The 19,847-nt window shown below is 30.9% G+C and overlaps 1 protein-coding gene across 1 annotated transcript; it reads right to left on the bottom strand.

Moving 5' to 3' along the window:
• Window positions 1-2,246: 2,246 nt before the first annotated feature.
• On the bottom strand, window positions 2,247-7,055 carry LOC25489316 (telomere repeat-binding protein 2). Its single transcript, XM_013605231.3, has 9 exons — window positions 6,743-7,055; window positions 5,468-5,612; window positions 4,640-5,369; window positions 4,339-4,560; window positions 4,168-4,247; window positions 3,790-4,022; window positions 3,334-3,651; window positions 3,189-3,252; window positions 2,247-2,743 (listed from the first exon to the last, which is right to left on the bottom strand). The coding sequence occupies exons 2-9, from the start codon at window positions 5,546-5,548 to the stop codon at window positions 2,534-2,536; spliced, it is 1,938 nt and encodes a 645-aa protein (XP_013460685.1). The 5' UTR covers window positions 5,549-5,612; window positions 6,743-7,055; the 3' UTR covers window positions 2,247-2,533.
• Window positions 7,056-19,847: the final 12,792 nt, after the last annotated feature.

Raw genomic sequence — 19,847 nt, 5'->3', positions numbered from 1 at the left:
TCAAGCTGGTTGTGAGTGGAGCATAGCATAGTTAATGTCTTTTTCCAAGTGACATTTAGTTGTGCTTTGTTTTACGTGTTTGGCGTGGTGTTGGTGTTTGAGTCAAGGGCAGTTCTTGTTCTAGTTGTTCTCTCTTGTGCTGCTCACTATTTGTTTTTGGTCTAAAATTCTGTATTGGTTTTTCATTGTATAGTTGTGCTGTGCTGTCTATTTTATGTTTTTCGGTTGTAATTTCTTATGTGCTATGTTGGCTTGGGTCTGTTAATTTTGATATTTTGTTTTATCTTTTTGCTCTTGTCTTGTGCTCCTTGTGCTTCACTTTGAATCTTACAATATATTCTTACCATAGTAGCTTTATGATAAGAGTCACACTAAAGTTGTTCTTAATGAGTCTCAAATCATATAAAAAATGGTTTAAACATGTGTTGTTTACTATTTCTTTATCAGACCGCCTATCATTTATATCCATGCATCAAACTCAATAATGTTGAGCGTGAAGGTGTGCATTAAAAAGTCTCACAGATGCATAGTTCTATATTTGTCAAGAGGCTTAGAGTTTAATCACTACTTTTTTTTAGCAAATTTGATCACTACTATTAACAAATTCCCTCTTAACATGTATTGCAAATTCTATGAAGATTTTTAAATTTCAACAATTACTTATTAAAATTACAAATCCCATTAATGTTATTAATCTAATCAAGAAACATCTAAAAAAAATCTCTATCTAGTGTTTGGCCTAAACATTGATGTGTCAATTTGATGAAGTTTTTTTAGCATCTCTTCAAAGCAAGATAATATATGTTATACACTTTATGTCATTTAAAAAATAGAACAAATGAAGCATAAGGCTGAAAATAATATATTATATTTACATTAAAAAAATACCAAAGAGACAAAAAAAGATGGTAACAGTTCAATTACGTTCTCTCTACGTATGAGACACTATCTTACTAAGCCATTTGGATTATGCACTCATTAGTTTATCAATTACGGAAAACGGACTGCAGAGAGTGGTGGTTAGGCTGGAATATGACTGGGTCTCTCCAGGGTACCATGATGTACAGGACAGGTCACCCAGGCAGAATAAATTAAACCACGAGCCACACAAAAAAATCAGATCAATTAAATTTCAATTAGTAATGTAAATAAATACTAAGCTTCAAGTTTTAAGATCAATTAAAGGGGTTAAAGAATTATTGTACTACAATTATAATTGTTGGGTGGTTTGGGGGAGGAGGAATATAGGGATTGTAGTAGTATTTCGGTCAATAAAAAATCGTAATTTTTTTCAATGAATATTTTAAATTTTGATTCCTTCAAAAAATATTAATAATATTTAATTCATTTATCTTTTAAAAATATAAATTTAAAACAAACATGTCAGCGTCAACTCTTAAAAACTAAATTGTTTTATAAAAAAAAAAAAAAAAAAAACTATTAAACTAGTATTTATAAATACCAATCAATAGCGTTTTTTTTTTTCATTTTCTTTTCTCCTTGCAAAATAAAAAAAAAAACGAATATTCATTTGTAATAATTCAATAAATTTTGTATGGTGCACGTGCATAAGGTAGTAGTATTTCGTTCAAGGTGCGGATAAGGATCCCTTAAGAGATGGAATATTCTTGGCTATGGCCATCAATGTCTTCAAAGTTCAAACCCACTTTGTCTTAGTCTACTTTTTATCATTTTACTACAAAAATAACAAGAGATCGTAGTCATCACAAACAACTCATAATATTAATAATGGTGGACCATACCCATGAGCTCATGTTGTTGATATATATGGATAAGATGTCATTTCAATTTTTGCATTCATTCACACCAAATACATTGTGTGGCAATTATCACTCATTTGGTAACCCTCAATCATTATCTAATATCAAATACAAGAATATGATCATTTTTCTATGTATCAATTATTTTCATAAGTCTCATCCTATTTGATTACACAAATCATCAAAAGCAAACATATAAATAGATGGTTATTTAACTTGATTGATATAACACTTTTTTTAATTATTATTAAAGAAATGTAACATTTTTTGCAAACTTATAACAACAATAATATAATATGTTGTACTTGAACAATCTATAAAGTCTGCTATAAAATTAGAGTCCAAACAAAGTACAAAGAAAAAATAATTCATCACCGCAAAGAAAGTACAATTTGGACCATACAAACATGAGCAACGACTTTTATAAATGTTTTGTCAAAAAACAATTTCTATAAACAGAATGAAAGAAGGTACAACAAGGAGATCAATTTCCTTTTTCCTATGTCATTCTTTTGACAATTGTTACATACAAATGAAAAATGAATTGACAAATAATAAAAAAAATCAAAGAACAGCATAAGTTCCTGTTAGAGTAACCTTTATTGCATCAAATCATTTACAAAATACCAACACAAATGAAATTAACGGTTGGCAAAGAATTTGGTGTGAGAATATTACATGAAATTGAATCAAAATGTACAAGTTTTTTTGTTTTCTTCTTTTCCTGTTCAACAACACAAGCAAGTCCTTTTCTACACTTGAGTGGACACCCTTTCAGCTGAGGCTTCTGTAATCTTCAATGTTCCTGTTCCACATTGATGCTTCCCATGTTGCTTGATTTGGTGCTGAGACCAGTAAGCATGTGCTCCTAAAACTCTGTCCAATAGCTCCTGAGGTACTGGCTCTCCTCTCCTTTGTTGAGGGGAGATTTTTGCAGTGTGCACTAGTGTTTTCCATTTATCCTGCAAAGACAAACAAGATCATGTTTGGTTAAACAGCTTAATTCAGCGCTTTATAGAACGAATACTTATAATATAAATGCTTATGTATAGATATTTATGTAATAAAAGATAAAGTAAAGTCAAACTATCATGGAGAGCTTGTAGAAATATGGTGAAAACAGTTTATCGACATGTCATAAGTAGTTTTCATACGAGTACCAGATATTATTTGAAATTTAAAATCTCAGAATAAAACAAAACATGAAATCAACAAATATGATCATAAGGGTTAAATTAAATTCATACTAACCAAAGGAACTGAACAATGGAACTCAAATATGAAATCAACAAATACAATCATAAGGGTTAAATTAAATTCATGTTAAGCATAAGGAACTCAAATGTCTTATATTTGTAGTTAACCATGCAAAGTTAATCCCTTGAGTTAAAGGAAAAAGCAATTTACCTTTAAGTCTACATAAGTTCTATGATCTGCATTCTCAAAAGCTCGTAACTTAACATCACGCCACCTGCAGGACATAAACGTTATCAGCATGCTAGTTTTATAGATTATCAGCAGGTAAAACTGATATTAATAAACAAAATCATACCTTCCAGTCCCAAGTTCTTCAACTGCATGAACAAGTGCTTCTACCTCAGTCACAGAGAATGGCCTCCGGGTTCTACGATTTGCAAACTCAGAGCGCTTGATTTTCTGACTCACAGGAACCACAGCTAATGCTTCGGTGCTAGCCGGAAGTGCAACTATGGCTCTGGATTGATCTGGTGTTACTTTGTCAACTATAGTGTCAGTGGGAGAATAAGTAGAGTCATGGTTATTTTCCACTAGGTTGCCTGGATTTATCGGCAAATAGGAGTCACGTACGGTATCGGTTATCCCTGAATCTAATGCGGGAGTTTCTGGCAACCTAAATTTTTTAAATGATGATATTAGCTATAATGTCTCAAATAATAATAATACCAATAATAATCAACTGAGTCATAAGCGGATTTTGTTAACAAGCACTATCATTTGAAAAGAAACTATGTTATAAAATTTAGCTCACCTGATCGGTTCGGATGTTTCGCATTGAGAAGAAGGATCACCAACACAAGAAACCGGAGAAGCTAGTAGAGAACTAGGCTCCAACATGAAGCTGAGGGTATCCAGATTCTCATTGCAAGATAAACCGGTCTGCTCAAGTGTTCTATTGTCATCTCCAATTTCTTCCCCCTGAAGAAGAACACCAACATGCATACCGCCTCCAATTATAGCCATCACTGCCTCCATTACTGTCCTCTATAAAAAATTGCAACAAAACACAATGCAAAGGTTAGATCCTTTTCTTTCTTTTTAAAAATGACAGCAAATGTGCGGATGAATCTTTGACAACAATAACAATTTTTGAAACTGATGTTTATAATTTGGCAAGCTCTATTTATACCTTTAGTGAACCAACGGTTGCAGATTCGGGAACCTCAATGTAAAGCTCGGGTATCCTGAATGACTTAATGCTAAACTTCACTGTTCACAAGGAATATACATCATATGAGTAACCATTTATTGTACTGAACAATCAAGATAAACAATGAAGGAATATCAGAAAGTTAGTTACCACGAGAATCCTCCGTTACTTGCAGTTTCGAAGAAGAGCTGGGTTTGTGTCCATCTGTTCCTTTCTCAGGCGAATTAGATACACTCTCGCTGCTAAATCCTCCATCAGAAGTTACCCCAGAAACCCGGTCAAAGAATTTCCTCTTCTTAACAGTAGTGTTGTGATGAGAACTGTCGGAACCGTTACACACCTTCCTCTTACGGTAAAGAGGTATTTCAAGATCTGCAAATTCAACATTACTTTCGGTTAAAGAAAACACAATCAAACTCAAAGACATAGTATGCATTGGTACCACACTTACCAGATCTAGAAAGTTCGCAGTCCTTCAACTTTGGAGCAACGTTCCAGTATTTAGAAGACAGCAGATTCTTGATTCTGCGGTGTGCCATGCGTCGTGGAGACCTAAAAGCCTTCGACTTAGTGCAAACCTTCGTGCACCTTAAAAAGTTTTCGTCATCATCTCTAAAATCTAACTTAATGCCATTCCCATGCTTGGTAAAGGTATCAGTGGGAAATGGCTTCCTATGAAGTGGATACTTTACATTAATTTTCGAGTCAACCGGAGCAGGAGACATATACAATTCCAACCGGTCTTTCAAACCACATTTATTGGATCTGAATCCTTTCTTTATTTTCCTGTTACAAGACTCCCTGAATTTTTCTGGTGTTTCTACTAATCTATTAGAATAAATCCTATCTTTATTATCTGATTCAACAGCTTCAATCTTCACATTAGCTTTTTCAGCTTTTTCCAATGAAAAACCAGTCTCGGTATGTACAAAAGATTTCTGATCAAGGTTTTGTGAGGCTACCTCGGTTGTAAAAATACTTTCTCCAGAACTTCCATGGTGAATTCCCTCGGCTATTGATGGCTTAACTTCATTTTGTCGATCTTGCACAATGAAGCCTTCAGATGCATTGCTAGAAGCAGAGCTTTCACTCTCCTCCAGCAACTTGCCAGCTATAGATGCCAATATTTCAAAAGCACAAACTTGATTATCCTTAACCTTTTTGTTTAATGAACTCCTCCCCTGAACAATTATCAAACTGAGGGATTAAAATATAATTCAAAGTACGAAATGAAATGCATAACACAATTGCCAAGAATGCATCAAGTACAGGTACTTACTCTTGCAGATCTAGGAGCTCTAGGAATAACCGGAACTTGAAAGCCATTGAATCCATGATTTGCCCTCTTCTTAAACACCATAATTTGAACATATATATATCCCTCTTCAAATAATCAGAAGCATCAATACACCAGATCCTCGTCACTGTCATAAGATTGAAGGAGATCAATATCACACGTAACATTTTCAACTATTTCAAATCAACATTTATCATATAGTCAAACAGTTAATGATTCTTTACATCCAAGGAATGCAAGTTGAATAATCTAATCTTCAATTAATCCAGACGTTTACTTTTCGAATAAAGGCAAAAAAGAATATTCACAACATTAATTTGGCAAGTGGCATTGAAGTACAAGATAAATAAATATGATTCAAAATCACAAAAACCAAGAAGAGAGACATACATCAGAGAAACCAAATCTGTAATAAAATCCATCCAATTGTAACAGTTGAATATAAATTCAACCCCAATTGAATACACAGGGAACAATTAAGATCAGATTTAAAGCAACTCAAAAAACTACCAATTAAACTCATGGATTTAATTTCATTAAACATGACGTAACAATAACAACATAAATTGGCTGCTGTTGGCTGCAAAGGTTGAATCCATATCACATAAAGTAACAGAAACCAAAAATTGATCGCATAAACGATCGATCCAATTATGGATTTATATGAATTCCATGGAAATTCAACAAACAATTCCAATTCCATGGTAGTTAAAGGAATCATCATGATCAAATCCATGATCAAAATCAAAATGAAAAACACACCACAATGGATCACGAAAATCAACATCATCAAAACTATAATTAATTGTTGATCGGTGCTAATTGTTGAAGATCAACACAAAACAACCCAATTCATGATCATCAAAGTTCATCTGCTCCATAAACTGCATCACTTTTCTTTTTTTGCTAAATCAAACTAGTCCAAAAACCACACAAAAAAAAAAAAAAAAATCAATTTTTTTTCATTTTCATATTGAAACCAACGAAAAAACAGTTACATACGACAAAAACACCTTAACTTCCACGATCGGATCTCAATTCTCAATCCTCAACACAACCCCATAATTTTTTCACACAAAAAACAGAATCTTCACACGTTAAACTAAAAACCATTTTCACACGCTACCACAATTTCTTCATAATTCAACGAAAATTCCACAGATTCAACAAAAATTCTTCACCAAGATGAGATCGTAACAACAAACATAACAAAAAAAAAACATCAAAACCCATAATTCAAACAAAAAAAAAACTCACCTTGTAAAAAAACAACATTCGAATTTCGAAGAACGATCCGAGGAATCAAATTCTGATCACGTAACGAAAATTCCGAGCTAACCTAACCCAATCAAAAGTACAAAGTGTCGGAAAATGGTTGAGATTGAGATCTAAACACAAAAACCTTAATTCTTGTCACTGTTTTTGTTCTTGAATAAAAATGCAAATTTTTCTTTGTATTTTTAATTATTATTTTAAAATGAAATGAAATAATTGTGTTTGTGATTATGAAGAAAGATAGAATAGTAGATAGAAGAAAGAAGAGTTTAAGACACAAAAACAAAAACCCACACAATACCCACGAAATAGTAGCCTTAAACCCTTTATAGCTACGTTATTTTCACCACATAACTTGTTTAGTAGGTTAAAGTATTGCGTTACCGGTTATTATAGGTTGTTTTTGTTCCACCAAAAACCTCTTTAGAACCCACCTAAACTCTTTCTTAACCCCTAACCCAACCCAAACCAAACCCATGTTAACCCCTATGACACGTGGAGGAGTGAGTGCTCTTTGAAGAGATGAGACAGAGATAGAGGAAACATTAAGATTTGGCTTTTTGTTTATCTCTTTTTTATGGTCCATGTTTCTTTATCATTTATTTACACCTTTTTTATTTATTTTTCATGTTTTCATGAATGAATTTTGTGATTGTGGCTCAATTCATTTACATGTCTTTTCAAATAACTTTTCCTTTTTTTCCATATGTACTAGAATAATAAATTTCCCTTTTGTTATTTATATTGCAATCCAATTTATTTATGTTTAACTTTTTATAAAAAATAATATAATTACTTCAAAATGTATACAAAAAGTTTAATATTTCCTCCTGTCTTGAATATATAAGATAAGATTCTTTTTTCAGATTCATTGAGCAAATAATGTATCTATGTAGACAAGATACATTATTTCCTCAATAAACTTGAAAAATAATAATTTTCTTTTATACTTGAGACTGAAAGGAGTATTAATTTAATACTTTTCTTGTTAGCAAAAGAATTTAATATCAGTTTTGGTCCCTCTACTTTTAGTTGTTCATGAAATTGACCCCCTCATTTTAAAATTTATCAATTTTAGCCTCCCTCAAATTCATGTACTAAAAATGGTGATGTGTCATATTTTGATGAGGTAACGTTCAATTTGATTTGATGATGTAGATTCCTCCATGTGAATTAATTATTTTCTATGTCATTAACTAAATTATCAGTGAATAATTTCCAGAAGTTGAAATAAAGTTTGTAGGAGGTTTTTCGATAATTTTATGAGTATTGATCATTCTAAGTCATCAAATTGTTTCTCATGTCATTTACAGATTCAAATTATTTATGTTTGACTTTTATTAAAAAAATAATTACTTACATACAAAATTTATACAAAAAGTTTAATACATAAACTTTTTTTTAAGAAAACTTTTCTTAATTAATTAAAAACATTGATTATTTATTTCTTTTGTCCGGTAGTTTAAGGTTATAATTTCACTCTTAAAATGAACTTTTTTTAAGAAAACTTTTCTTAATTAATTGAAAATATTGATTATTTATTTCTTTTGTCGGGTAGTTTAGGGTTAAAATTTCACTCTTAAAATGGATAAATGGAGAGTTTGGGTTTAATGGAATATCCCTACCAATTGAGTTATGATCATCAAAACATTAATTACTTGTTTCTATTAATGGATATATTATATTTTAAAATGGATAAATGGAGAGTTTTATCCCCGTGAGCTTAGCTCAGTTGGTAGGGATATTGCATATTACATGCAGGAGCCGGGGTTCGAACCCCGGACACTCCACTTCTCCACAATTAAATTGTGTGAGCTCTAGCCACTAGGCTACTTGACCAAAAAAAAAATGGAGAGTTTGGGTATATAATGGAATGTCCCTACCAATTGAGTTATGATCATCAAGATATTAATTACTTGTTTCTATTAATGGATATATTATATTTTATTTTGACAAAAATGGATATATCATATATACATGTAAGAATGGTACTAAGATTTACGATCATTATCATAAATCATGTAATTAAATATTTAATATATTTGAGTATGGAAATTAGAGAATATTCCTCAAACATACTTTCTTAATCCCTGGTATGGACAATGCATACTATATGCAAGGTTCAGGGTTCAAACCCCGACCAACACACAAAAAAAAAAAAAAAAACATCTTTCTTAATTCGTTAGGAAAACATATTATTTTATTTTATTTCAATTAAATGATTAATTAGTTAGAAAAACATATTATTTTATTTTATTTCAATTAAAGGATGTATACATGTAAAAATAGGGGTGTAAATGGTTCGAACAAAATCGATGAAACCGAAAATCCAAATCGAGCTAAACCGAAAAAGTATCCGACCTTGTTTAGTTCGGTTCAAAATCGAACCGAACCAATCTAAACCGATCTAGTTTGGTTCGGTTCTCGATTTTTAATTTTGATATCCAAAGAACTGATGAATCGAACCGATGCCATCCTCACTTCCCAATTTTGTAACATTATCCCTCATCACACACACTTGTGATTGAGCTCAAAATTCAAATACAACAAAAAATACTCAATGATTTATTCACTTTCTCCCATCATCGTCACAACTCATCACTCTATTTCGTTTATACTAAAAAAGAACACTAATCGTCAGTTACACCTAACCCATCGTTCCTCACCGCCGCTGGGAGCATCCATCTCTTGTTAGTTTTTTCATGTTAGTTATATAAAGTAGTTTAAAAAACAGAGAACATGGAAAACAAAGTCTATACTTGCAAAGGTACAATAATAGAATCTAGGGTTTAGGCTGTTTAGGTGATGCCTTGAGAATACTCTAAAGAGGGGTATTTATAGCCCTTCGTGGGCTTGTATTTCGATGACTTATGCCTCAAGCAGTTTGGGTCCTAAGTCGTCTAGATCATTCTAGATGTTTCTAGAAACTTGTCAAGACGGCTCCCTAGGGCGACGCGCCTAGGGCTTCAGGAGCCCTTCGAGAGGGCACATGAGCCCTTCTGGAGGGCATACATGTCCTTAAAGATAGATTAACGGTCCACAGCTCCCCAAGCACAGGTCTTGGGACAAGGCGAAATGATTAATAAGTATAATTGTTGAGGCGACACCTTTGAAGGGAACGCCCAGGCTCTCCATAGTCTTTCTTTAGGGTGTTTAAGCCCTTAGTTATATAATGACGGTCCAAAGTTTTATGAAATACTTGAGCATGTTGTATGCATGAAATACAAATTTGTGAAAATATAGATTTTTTTAATTGTATTTTTAAACAAATCGACCAACCAAACCGATCCAAAACTAATAATTAGACGAAACTAACTTATCAGTTCTGATAATCCTAATGAGCGATTTTTATCAACCCAAAAATCAGTTTCTATAACACTTAGAGTACTTACTTGGTTTCAATCCTAAAAATTGATTTCTATTAACTAAAAAATTGATTTTCTAGAATCCAATAACTCAATTACTTCTAAACCTTGATTAAACTTGATTCAACACTTAATTGATCTATGATTTACATTTTGACCTTTACTCTAAGTCCCGATCATCACTGACTTCGATTTCTAAGCCTTCTTTCTCGTAAATTGATTTTTGCTAAGTTAAAATTCAATTTTCCTAATCAATTTTTCCAAATTCTTAAAGTTCATCCTAAAAGTCAATTTCTAAAACCCGGCAATCGATTCTTCTAAGTTTTTTTGTTGAATCGTTAACGTTCATCCTTAAAGACGATGCCTGAAACCTAAAAAATAAAAATCGATTATTCCAAGTTTGTTTTCTTGGTTTTTCTAATCTTTAATCCTGAAATTAATTTCACTCATCCTAATATCGGTTTCTTAACTCAGAAACCTCTTAAAACATTGCACATTGCAGAATCACACAAAAATAATTTAACATCAAACATAACAAATAAATTAATTATCCAGAAGTCCTAGCTCAACTGGCAAAATGCCGAAATTGTTAGACCGGATGCCATGACCGGAGTTCGAACCCCGATACCTCCACTTGTGTGTGTGAGTTTATAATGGCTTGCTATTTCATCTATCTACCAAAAAAAAAAAAAAAAACAAATAAATTAATTGTCTACCGTCTCTCTCTCTCTCCCTTCGTCCCTTTCCCTCTCACTCTCTTTATCCTCAATCAATATTTACATTCATTAAGTCTTAAGAGTATAGGTGTAAATTTCACTTTATTTTGTTTGTATGTCCATTAACTTAATTGATAACAAATCGACTAATCTGCAAAACCATACTTCTATTAATGTTCGGTTAGCTTTTAAATCTGTCTAACTCTAAGAAACCATCAAAGTTCAACTTGCATAAACTTTTTGTAACTAAAAGAATGATAAAAAATGTGTGCTGCACTCTATGAAGCCTCGATATCTGACACGATCCGGATACGATACCGAGATGAGAAATTTTTCAAAACTCCCGATACGATACGACCTCGATACGTTAATAAAAAATTAAAATTAAAACTAATAGTATAAGTGCGCAATGTATAAACATGATAATAAACAAACATTCATATTAATGAAAAGGCTAAAATATCGTTTTAGTCCATGCAAATATGTCTCGTTTTGGTTTTAGTCCCTGCGAAATTTTTTGTTTTTGAAAATAGTCCCTGGAGGGACTATTTTCAAAAACAAAAATTTTTGCAGGGACCTTTTTAAAAAACAAAATATTTTGCAGGGACCAAAAACTACAAAATGGGTTCAGTCATCATGTGCCACGTATGCAAATCATCATAAAAATAGGGTCAGTGACTATTTTAAAAAACAAAAAATTTTGCAGGGATCAAAAACAATTTTTTTTTTGAGGGACTAAAACCAAAACAAGACATATTTGCAGGTCTAAAACCATATTTTAACCTAATAAAAATGATCAAAACAAGCGACAATTACATTTTTTTCCTGCACAAGTTAGAATATAGTTAAACATCAATAGTAGTACTATCATAAAAGAACACCATTGGAGAGAAGAGAAACAGAGTAGAACACATCCGAGGTGTTGATGGAGGCAACCGGTGATGTTAAGATTGAGTTTATCGGTAGTAATGATTAGAAGAGGGAATATTTATTGCTCCGTGGTTGACGAGAAACCCTACTTTTTAGGGTTAGAAGAGACAAATATTTTTGATAGCGCTGTCGGTCTTTGTGTATTTTTAGTTCTTATTGTTTTATTATTTTTTAAAAGGGAATATGTAAGACAGAAGTATCGGTGTCAGAGTATAAGTTATGTGTATCCGACACGCATCGGTCATTTTTTTCAAAAAAATAATAATATTAATTGGTCGATACTTCTTCGATACGTGTCAGACACGATTCTTCACCATTTTTATAGTATCGGGACTTCAGAAGCTACACTAGAACATGATCCTGGACAAAGAAAAATCTATAACTTGATCAAACTGCCAGCATTTATACGAAAATCATCTTTTCTTAGACATTCAAAAATCATGAATGATCGCCAAAATTTAATTTCCCTTTTGCGATTTCTATAGTGAATAAATTCAAGTGATTTAAAGAGTTTAGTAGTAATTAAAATTCGAGACTTCCAATTCCTACAGTTATAAGGAAAAAATATGTCAACTGTACTATACAAGTTGATGATTGATGATGATACTGACATTACACTTTTTATTTTTAAAAAAGTGGTGGTAAATAGAATGTAATAATTAACAAAATAATAAAAAAATGAATGGTTGAAAATAAAGGTGGTTCGTATGGTTGGAGCAAAAAACAAGGGGCCAAAAGTTGTTGACAGTTATTTATCCATGGCTTGAAGATAATAGTTTCGTGTCAAAGTATGCTTGGTGTTATTACCATTTTTGATTTTATTTTATCACGTTATCTTATCTATGTTGCTGTGGGTCGCATGCATTATCACCTTCCTTGCAAAAGTGCAGTGGGTCCATACCCTCTTTATTATTCGAAACGTGTCATTTCGTCAATTACCTTTCGGGTCAAACTTATTATAACTGTAGTCAAAGGATTCGGGTAACCCGAATAATCATGGGTTATATACATGTGTGTTCCTTCTTTCAAGTTTTTGTGTCTTTGAGTAAAAAAAGAAGTTCATGTGTCTTTCTTGAATTTGTTTATGATTCATATCCATGTAATATTTGATATATAATCGAGGTGATTCATATTTTAAATGTTTGGATGGAGTGAAGATGTAGTGTTGTTATCTTTTATAGTAGTGGAACACCGATGTGTTATTTTTGACAATCGTATGAACTTTAAAGAGAGTCGTGATAATGTATGAGATTCTATTATAACTTCAATACTAATTATCATGCATAATGCGTGGGCATGTGTTTGGTTTTCACATGTTCTACATTGTGTAATTTATATTTTAATAGTGAGATTATATTTTAATAGTGAGATTCAAATTCATTTAACATGTTATAAGATGATATCATATGAGAAAAATGGAAGGGGAAGACACAAGATAATGGGTGGAATTAGGATATTTGTATAGGACTATAGTGCTATTAGCACAAGGATTTTTATTTCAATTTAATTACTAATATTCTTAAAATGAATTTACTGGAAATAAATTTTACTTAGTTTTCTCTGTAAGTTTAACTCACTTGATAAGAACAATGTATAATATATGTAAGGTATTTCGGACACCATCAAAAACTTATACTCAGTTACTCACACCTCAACGAGGGTGACTATACTTATATATGTGTTACTGCTGTTAGTATTTGAAGTGCATTTTTTTTTTTGGGTATAGATTTGAAGTATATTTTGAATTATTAATGATATCATTGACGTGGATTAAGTTTTTAATTATCTATATTATACACATAGACATAGTGAGATAAAATTTGCTCAAGTTTATTTATTTATTTTTAGGGAAGTTTATTTATTTTGTTGTTGAAATTTTAAACTGTTATCTAATAAAGTTTACTATATTTTTTTAGCAACATAAAATTTACTTTACATTTTGAAAAATATGTTCGTACATTTTCATTTGACTTGAATTTTATGGCAAAAATATATATAGTTTAATTAATATATGGGTGGTTTTATATGTTTGGTTACCAATTGCTCCACATACCAACATTTTTTTAGGTTTTCTAACACAAGTAAGCAGGTTTAGCAAATACATACATACTCGTATTTCCTAGCTTTGGGTCTTATTTGAAGTTTGAGAAACGTACAAGTTACAAACTTCAAATGCTGATTCTTTTATTAAGAAAATAAGGGAAATTTTCCATTTTCCCAATACTTCAATATCAATAGTTGTGCAGCCTTCTACAACTCTTCTGTTTTGCCATTGACTCGTTTTTCTCCTTTTGAAAGAGTGTCAAGTTTCGCAACTTTCATAAATTAGGAAAGATTAGAATAAATCAACATGTATCTTTTTTTGGATGAGCTTAGAATAATCAACATATAACATAGCAACTAATACACATCTAAATAAGTTCTAGGAAAAAGTAAAATGGTAGGAGATGCGGCCAAATAATCAACATATAACATAGCAACTAATAGCAAATGTTATTACCCTTAAAAAAAAAACAATTGTTATTAAAAAATGTTTGCTCCTCTTTGTTTGGATATAAATCAAATACTTTAAACTCTTTATCCATTAACTCAAATCAGTTGAACTATTCAAACCCCGAATCATAATTGGTTTATAATTTCTGATGTCATCTTTTCATGCAAGTTAGATGATGGCTTTGTTTGGTAAAAATAGCGGATAGCTGATAGCTTTTAGCTGATAAATTAAATGAAGTGTTTGGTAAAAATAGCGGTTCAACTAGCTGATAAATGTAAAATGTTATAAAGGGTATTCTTAATTCATAATAAAAATTATATCAATTAATATTTAAGTATTTGTAATTTTGTAAACTAATTTTTCTTTAAAAAAATACTTACCTCAAAAAAATAAAAAAATAAAAGTAACACTAATAGAGTAATAGTATTTTGTTTCGTTAAAAAAAAAACGAAGGTATATATTTTTTCAAAACAAAAAAAAAAAGGCCAACTGATATATATACAAAAATTGAAATAAAGGGATAGTAGTACGTAGCTTATTATAAAAATTGTAATGGATAAAAATGGAATTTAAATGAAATAATAAGGGTAAAATTGGAAGAAAAAGTGAGAAACTGTAAGCTATAAGCTCAAACGCTACTTGGAATAGCTTCTGAAAAATAGCTTATAAACTCGTGAAATAAGCTATAAGCTCATGGTAAAAAAGTGTTACCAAACATAATTTTTTTTGTCAAATGAATTTATAAGCTATAAGCTCTTTTTTTAATGTTACCAAAGAGACCCAATATTTCATTGTTTTGTTATTGAATTATGATGTCAATCGTCAGTGTTCGGTGTGATTGCCTACATGATTGGGACCGAAACAAAACTAAATAAATTTACTGGATCAAAAGAAAATTGGTAGTTAAATATTAACAAATTAAAGTTAGAATAATTGATTCAAAATATTTATATATCTTATCATGTCATTAATTACGAGGAATACACCTAAAACATGATATGATAAAATAACATTATCGTGTTTGATATCACGTGCGTATCAAACAAAGGATAGGATGATTGTTTATCATGTCCTTATTCTATCTTGTTTTTGTTATGTTTTATATCATATTTGACCAAAAAACGAATCATTAGAGCGTGTTTAATCTAGTGAGAAAAAAATAGAATTGATAATACGACTTTAATTGTACGTGTTTGATTTTATATCCGTTCATGAGACTAGACATAATGGAGAGCAATGGATTAAATAAAATATGAAATTTGTGTCTCTTACTAAAGCATGAGACAACTTTTTGTGTCAAATACAAACTATTTAAAAAACCAAAATACTCATTTATTTTATATTAAAAAATTCGTCTTAATTGCATGTTTAATTTGGTCAGTTATGTTTATTTTAGGTTTCAAGTTGGTCCCATATCTTTTAAAAGTTTCAAAAGTTGATCTCTTACGTTTTAAAAGTTTCAAGTTGGTCCAAAACGTTACTCATGTTGAAATAAGTTAGTCCATTCAGTCACTTGACCGTTTAAAGATTCTATTGACAATATGGGTGATGAAATTTAACTTATTTAGAAATCTGTTTTAAAACAATTTTTTTTTTGTTTTATTAAACTCAATATCATGTTGCTGAATGGACTAACTTATTCCAACATGACTTACATTTCGGACCAACTTAAAACCTTTAAAAAGTAAGGGACCAACTTAAAACTTTTAAAACATAAGCGACCAACCTAAAATTAAAATAAACATAAGAGATCAACATGCAATTAAGCCAAAAAAATCCCTCTCTCTCTATCACACACACAAATCTTCTCCCTCTTTCTCAACCATTCTTCCTTTTAATTTCTCTTATCTCCCTATGCCATCTCTCTCCCATCTCCTCTCTCCCTCCCTCTCTTTATCATCTTTCTCTTTCTTAAGAGCATTGTAGTAAATTTTACCATATTTTATTTATGTTGTTGTTCATTGTCCAAAACATCTTACACGACTTAGTAAAAAAAACATCTTACATTCATATAATCAAAAGTTGTCCAATAAATATTAAAGGCTTGTCATGTGTTATTTTGTCTAATATTTTTCCATTTATCAATAAAACAAACTTTAAGATCATCCACAATGACGAATGCTTCATCTATTTAACATTAAGTTAAATAGAGATCATCATTGCAGAGTAAAATAATTAGATGTCTATAGAGAAAGGTACGGGAGCACCCCCTCTCTTTCTAAACTTTTTTGTTGGAGAATGAATTTTATTAAATATATTTTATAGGATTTGAGATGATGAGTTGAAAAGATTAAATGTTTATTAAGATAAGTAGAAACGTTAGAAAAGTATAAAATGATGGACGTGGACACTCAATACTGATTTTGACACTTAAAATGAAATGCTTCATTATGGATGATTTTAGAGTCGGTGAAAACTCATTTGTTTTGAGAAATGAGATTTGTGCAATCATTTATTGATATTTTTTTTAATTAATCTGTCAAAAAGAATAATTTTAGTTAATAACTTCTATTTTTCTAAATGGTAATACTGTAATTGCTTCTAGCTTAGGAAATGGTCCCTCTCATGATTTAAAATTTTGCATTACCTTTATAAGCTTTATTATTATCCGTTGATTTGACTTAATTAAGGAATAAGGAACATTATATATTTGTCAGTTGTGGTCCTTAACTTAACATGAGCATTAGTTTTCAATTTTTTTTAAGGACCAATAGACGAAGACTAAGGAATTTAAAATATTTTCCCTAATTGGGTTTTTTTGCATGTGCTGGTTACACCATCCAGATCACATTTCAAACCCATAAAACATATAAAAGCTAAACTAGGGTTAATTTTTTTGGATAGAGTTAATTAACCTTACGTTGCCTTCTTTGAGAGTAAATTAAAACATACTAGAAAGTACATATATTAGAGTTAAACAAGGTCAACTTCAGTTGCTGGAAAGGCTTAGGTTTGGTGGCGCGTTTGAGCTTTGACCTGACTCAAGAATTCAATGTCAAAACATGCATATATTTAACAAACGGTTTTCGAAAATGACATCTTTTTGATAAATGAAACACATGAATTTTCAGAATGTAAACTCAACCACTTTCATTCCGCGAAGTAACATTTTTTTGGAATGAGAAACCGATAAAAAGATAAGATCAATCGGCTAACCATGTGTCTTAAGGAATTTGTTCTCAAAGACTTCATTTGTTCCGCAAGTGTGACTGAGATGATGGCTATAGAGACATTATTTATAGAGATTGGAGTACGAATTCTAGGTTCTCCACACTTAAAAGTGCGTGAATCTAACTATTAAACAACTTGAAAATAAAAAGAGGCTTCACTTGACGCTGAATGCGTTACGTGTCTCCCCTTCAACCAAAACGAACCCAACACATAAAAATAAACAAATATTTCACTTATGATTCGAGGTTTAGTCAGAACAAATGTTAAGAGCTTAAACTGTGGAAACATCTTGGAAGGCATGCAAAATGTCAAATATCCTAATTAGTAATTACGGGAGTTTCTCTCGATAACTTATCAGATCATTTAATTCAGTTTAAGGATTTAGTTGATATGTTGAAATCTAAGATATCTCTCTTTACGTTGATTTGGTGTGCTTGTATATGGACTATTTGGAAGGAAATGAATAAATATTTCAAAACAAAGCCTCCTCCATCTCCAAGCGTCTAGATAATGTTAATCTTATTTCTTTTTGGTGGTTAAAGCTAAAATCTAAAATTATTGTTTTTGATTATCATAGGTGGTGGCTTAACTCTTTGATGTATGCGAGCATAGGCTGATAGTACTCTTTCTTGTGGCTTAAAATTATTGCTTTTGATTATCATAGGGGAGAGTGCGGTTTGACAGTATTAAATTTTATTTTGTCTTCTTTAAAAAAAAAGTAATTACGGAAGTTATAGAGAAAAAGAACTTCACTTGATGGGTTTATAGATAATTCTTTTTTACAGAGACTTCACTTGTGAATTTATTAGAAAGTTTAATCAAATCCATTGGACCATTTCAAAATTAATTAGTTAAAACAATATTAAATATATGGTTATCGTTATTTTCTACCTAAAATATGAACAATTATCCAAAAGCCCCATGTGAACGCATGGGAATTTAACTAGTTGTTCAAATAGATAGATCTTATTTTGTTCACTGACCCTCAATAGGAGGTGATACCTTTGTCACCAGAAAAAATATATTTTAATTATGGGGGATTTGAGCTAATGATAATCAAATTATCAATAACTAATACACATGAAGCAAACCGACAAATTAAAATCATATAATTAATGATATTATACTATATTAAATCAAGCAATTTGGAGAGATTGAACTATAAACCTTAAATTGAAAGACCAAACTCTAGATATGAATATGTCATCATTTTTTTTTGGAAGGAATATGAATATGTCATCATGAATTGTTTACACTATAATATAATATATATATATATATATTTTTCAATGATCTGTTTTGAATAAAATATAGTTGGTTGCCTCCCTTATACACCAAAAATAGAAGTTGGTTATGTAACTTTTTTCTGACGCGGTAGCTGGAAGTTGAAGATAGGTATCACAATATTGAAACTTTTTTTATTGCTAAGTCAAATTATTAGGCTTAGCTGTAATTAGGATTTAGGAAAATGGTAAATTGATCAGATTAGATGTGTTATATGGTAAAGAATATTCGGATCATATACAAAGTGCATAAATTAAAGTTTGTCTAGGAAGCTTTATTTATTTTATTTTGGGGGTACAGAAGCAAAGAACAATGACACAAACTACATATTGGGTTTCCTTTATATCTTCATCCAGTTTGAAAAATTGGTTTCATCAATTGTGGAATTTGATGCTTGTGTTTATATACTTTTTATAACTCTGTACCCAATAATTATACAGGTAATTTTTTAATGGGGGTGATTCTTTTAATCTCTAACGAATATAAGCCATATATAATAATGTATATACTGTACTGAACTTTCTAGTATAAACATAAAATATATGCTCTTTAAAAATGTGCAGATGTTATCAATCATGTTGTGATTTTCTTTAGGGGAATCATATCGTGATTAGAAGGACATAAAAAACCATAATGTATTAAATCTTAGGCATAGAAAAGTTTGTTTTGTTGTGTGTGAGAGTGTGAGGAAGCATGTTCCAAAAGGAAATTAAATTTTCTCGATGATTACATAATTGGTATGCTAGGAGAATCATAGTGCCAAATCACTCCACATTTATTTAATTTTTTGTTGATAAAATTATTTAATTTTTAGTTTTTTCACTCTAGATCTTGAGTACCCAGATAATATATTAAATACAGATAGGATTAAATGAATCCATAAGGTTATAATTAGAATGGTTATGGGTGTGATTGGAAAAAAGAATTAGCATGTGATTACTTGTGAGTACAGCATGTCTCAGTTAGCTCCGCCAGCTAGTTGTCCCCTAAGATGGATGGATCGATCAAAAGTGTTGCTAGCTAGCTAACGTGATTCACAAGGTTGGATTCGATGCATAATATATGGGGCGGCAAAAGAGGCTATAACGTAGTAAAGACAACCATAAAAGTTGCTTGTTTAACCAAAG

The sequence above is a fragment of the Medicago truncatula genome, chromosome 3, assembly GCF_003473485.1.
Source record: "Medicago truncatula cultivar Jemalong A17 chromosome 3, MtrunA17r5.0-ANR, whole genome shotgun sequence".
NCBI classification, from domain to species: Eukaryota; Viridiplantae; Streptophyta; class Magnoliopsida; order Fabales; family Fabaceae; genus Medicago; species Medicago truncatula.
Note: the sequence above shows the minus strand (reverse complement) of the source record. Positions and strands in the feature narration are given on the sequence as shown.

Excerpts from the sequence above, each read along its gene's own strand:
- LOC25489316 (XM_013605231.3), bottom strand. The coding sequence starts at position 5,548 with ATGGTGTTTAAGAAGAGGGCAAATCATGGATTCAATGGCTTTCAAGTT. Across the intron at positions 5,370-5,467 it reads GAGCTCCTAGATCTGCAAGA|GGGAGGAGTTCATTAAACAA; the intron begins GTAAGTACCTGT and ends ATAATTGTTCAG. Across the intron at positions 4,561-4,639 it reads CTGCGAACTTTCTAGATCTG|ATCTTGAAATACCTCTTTAC; the intron begins GTAAGTGTGGTA and ends TTGAATTTGCAG.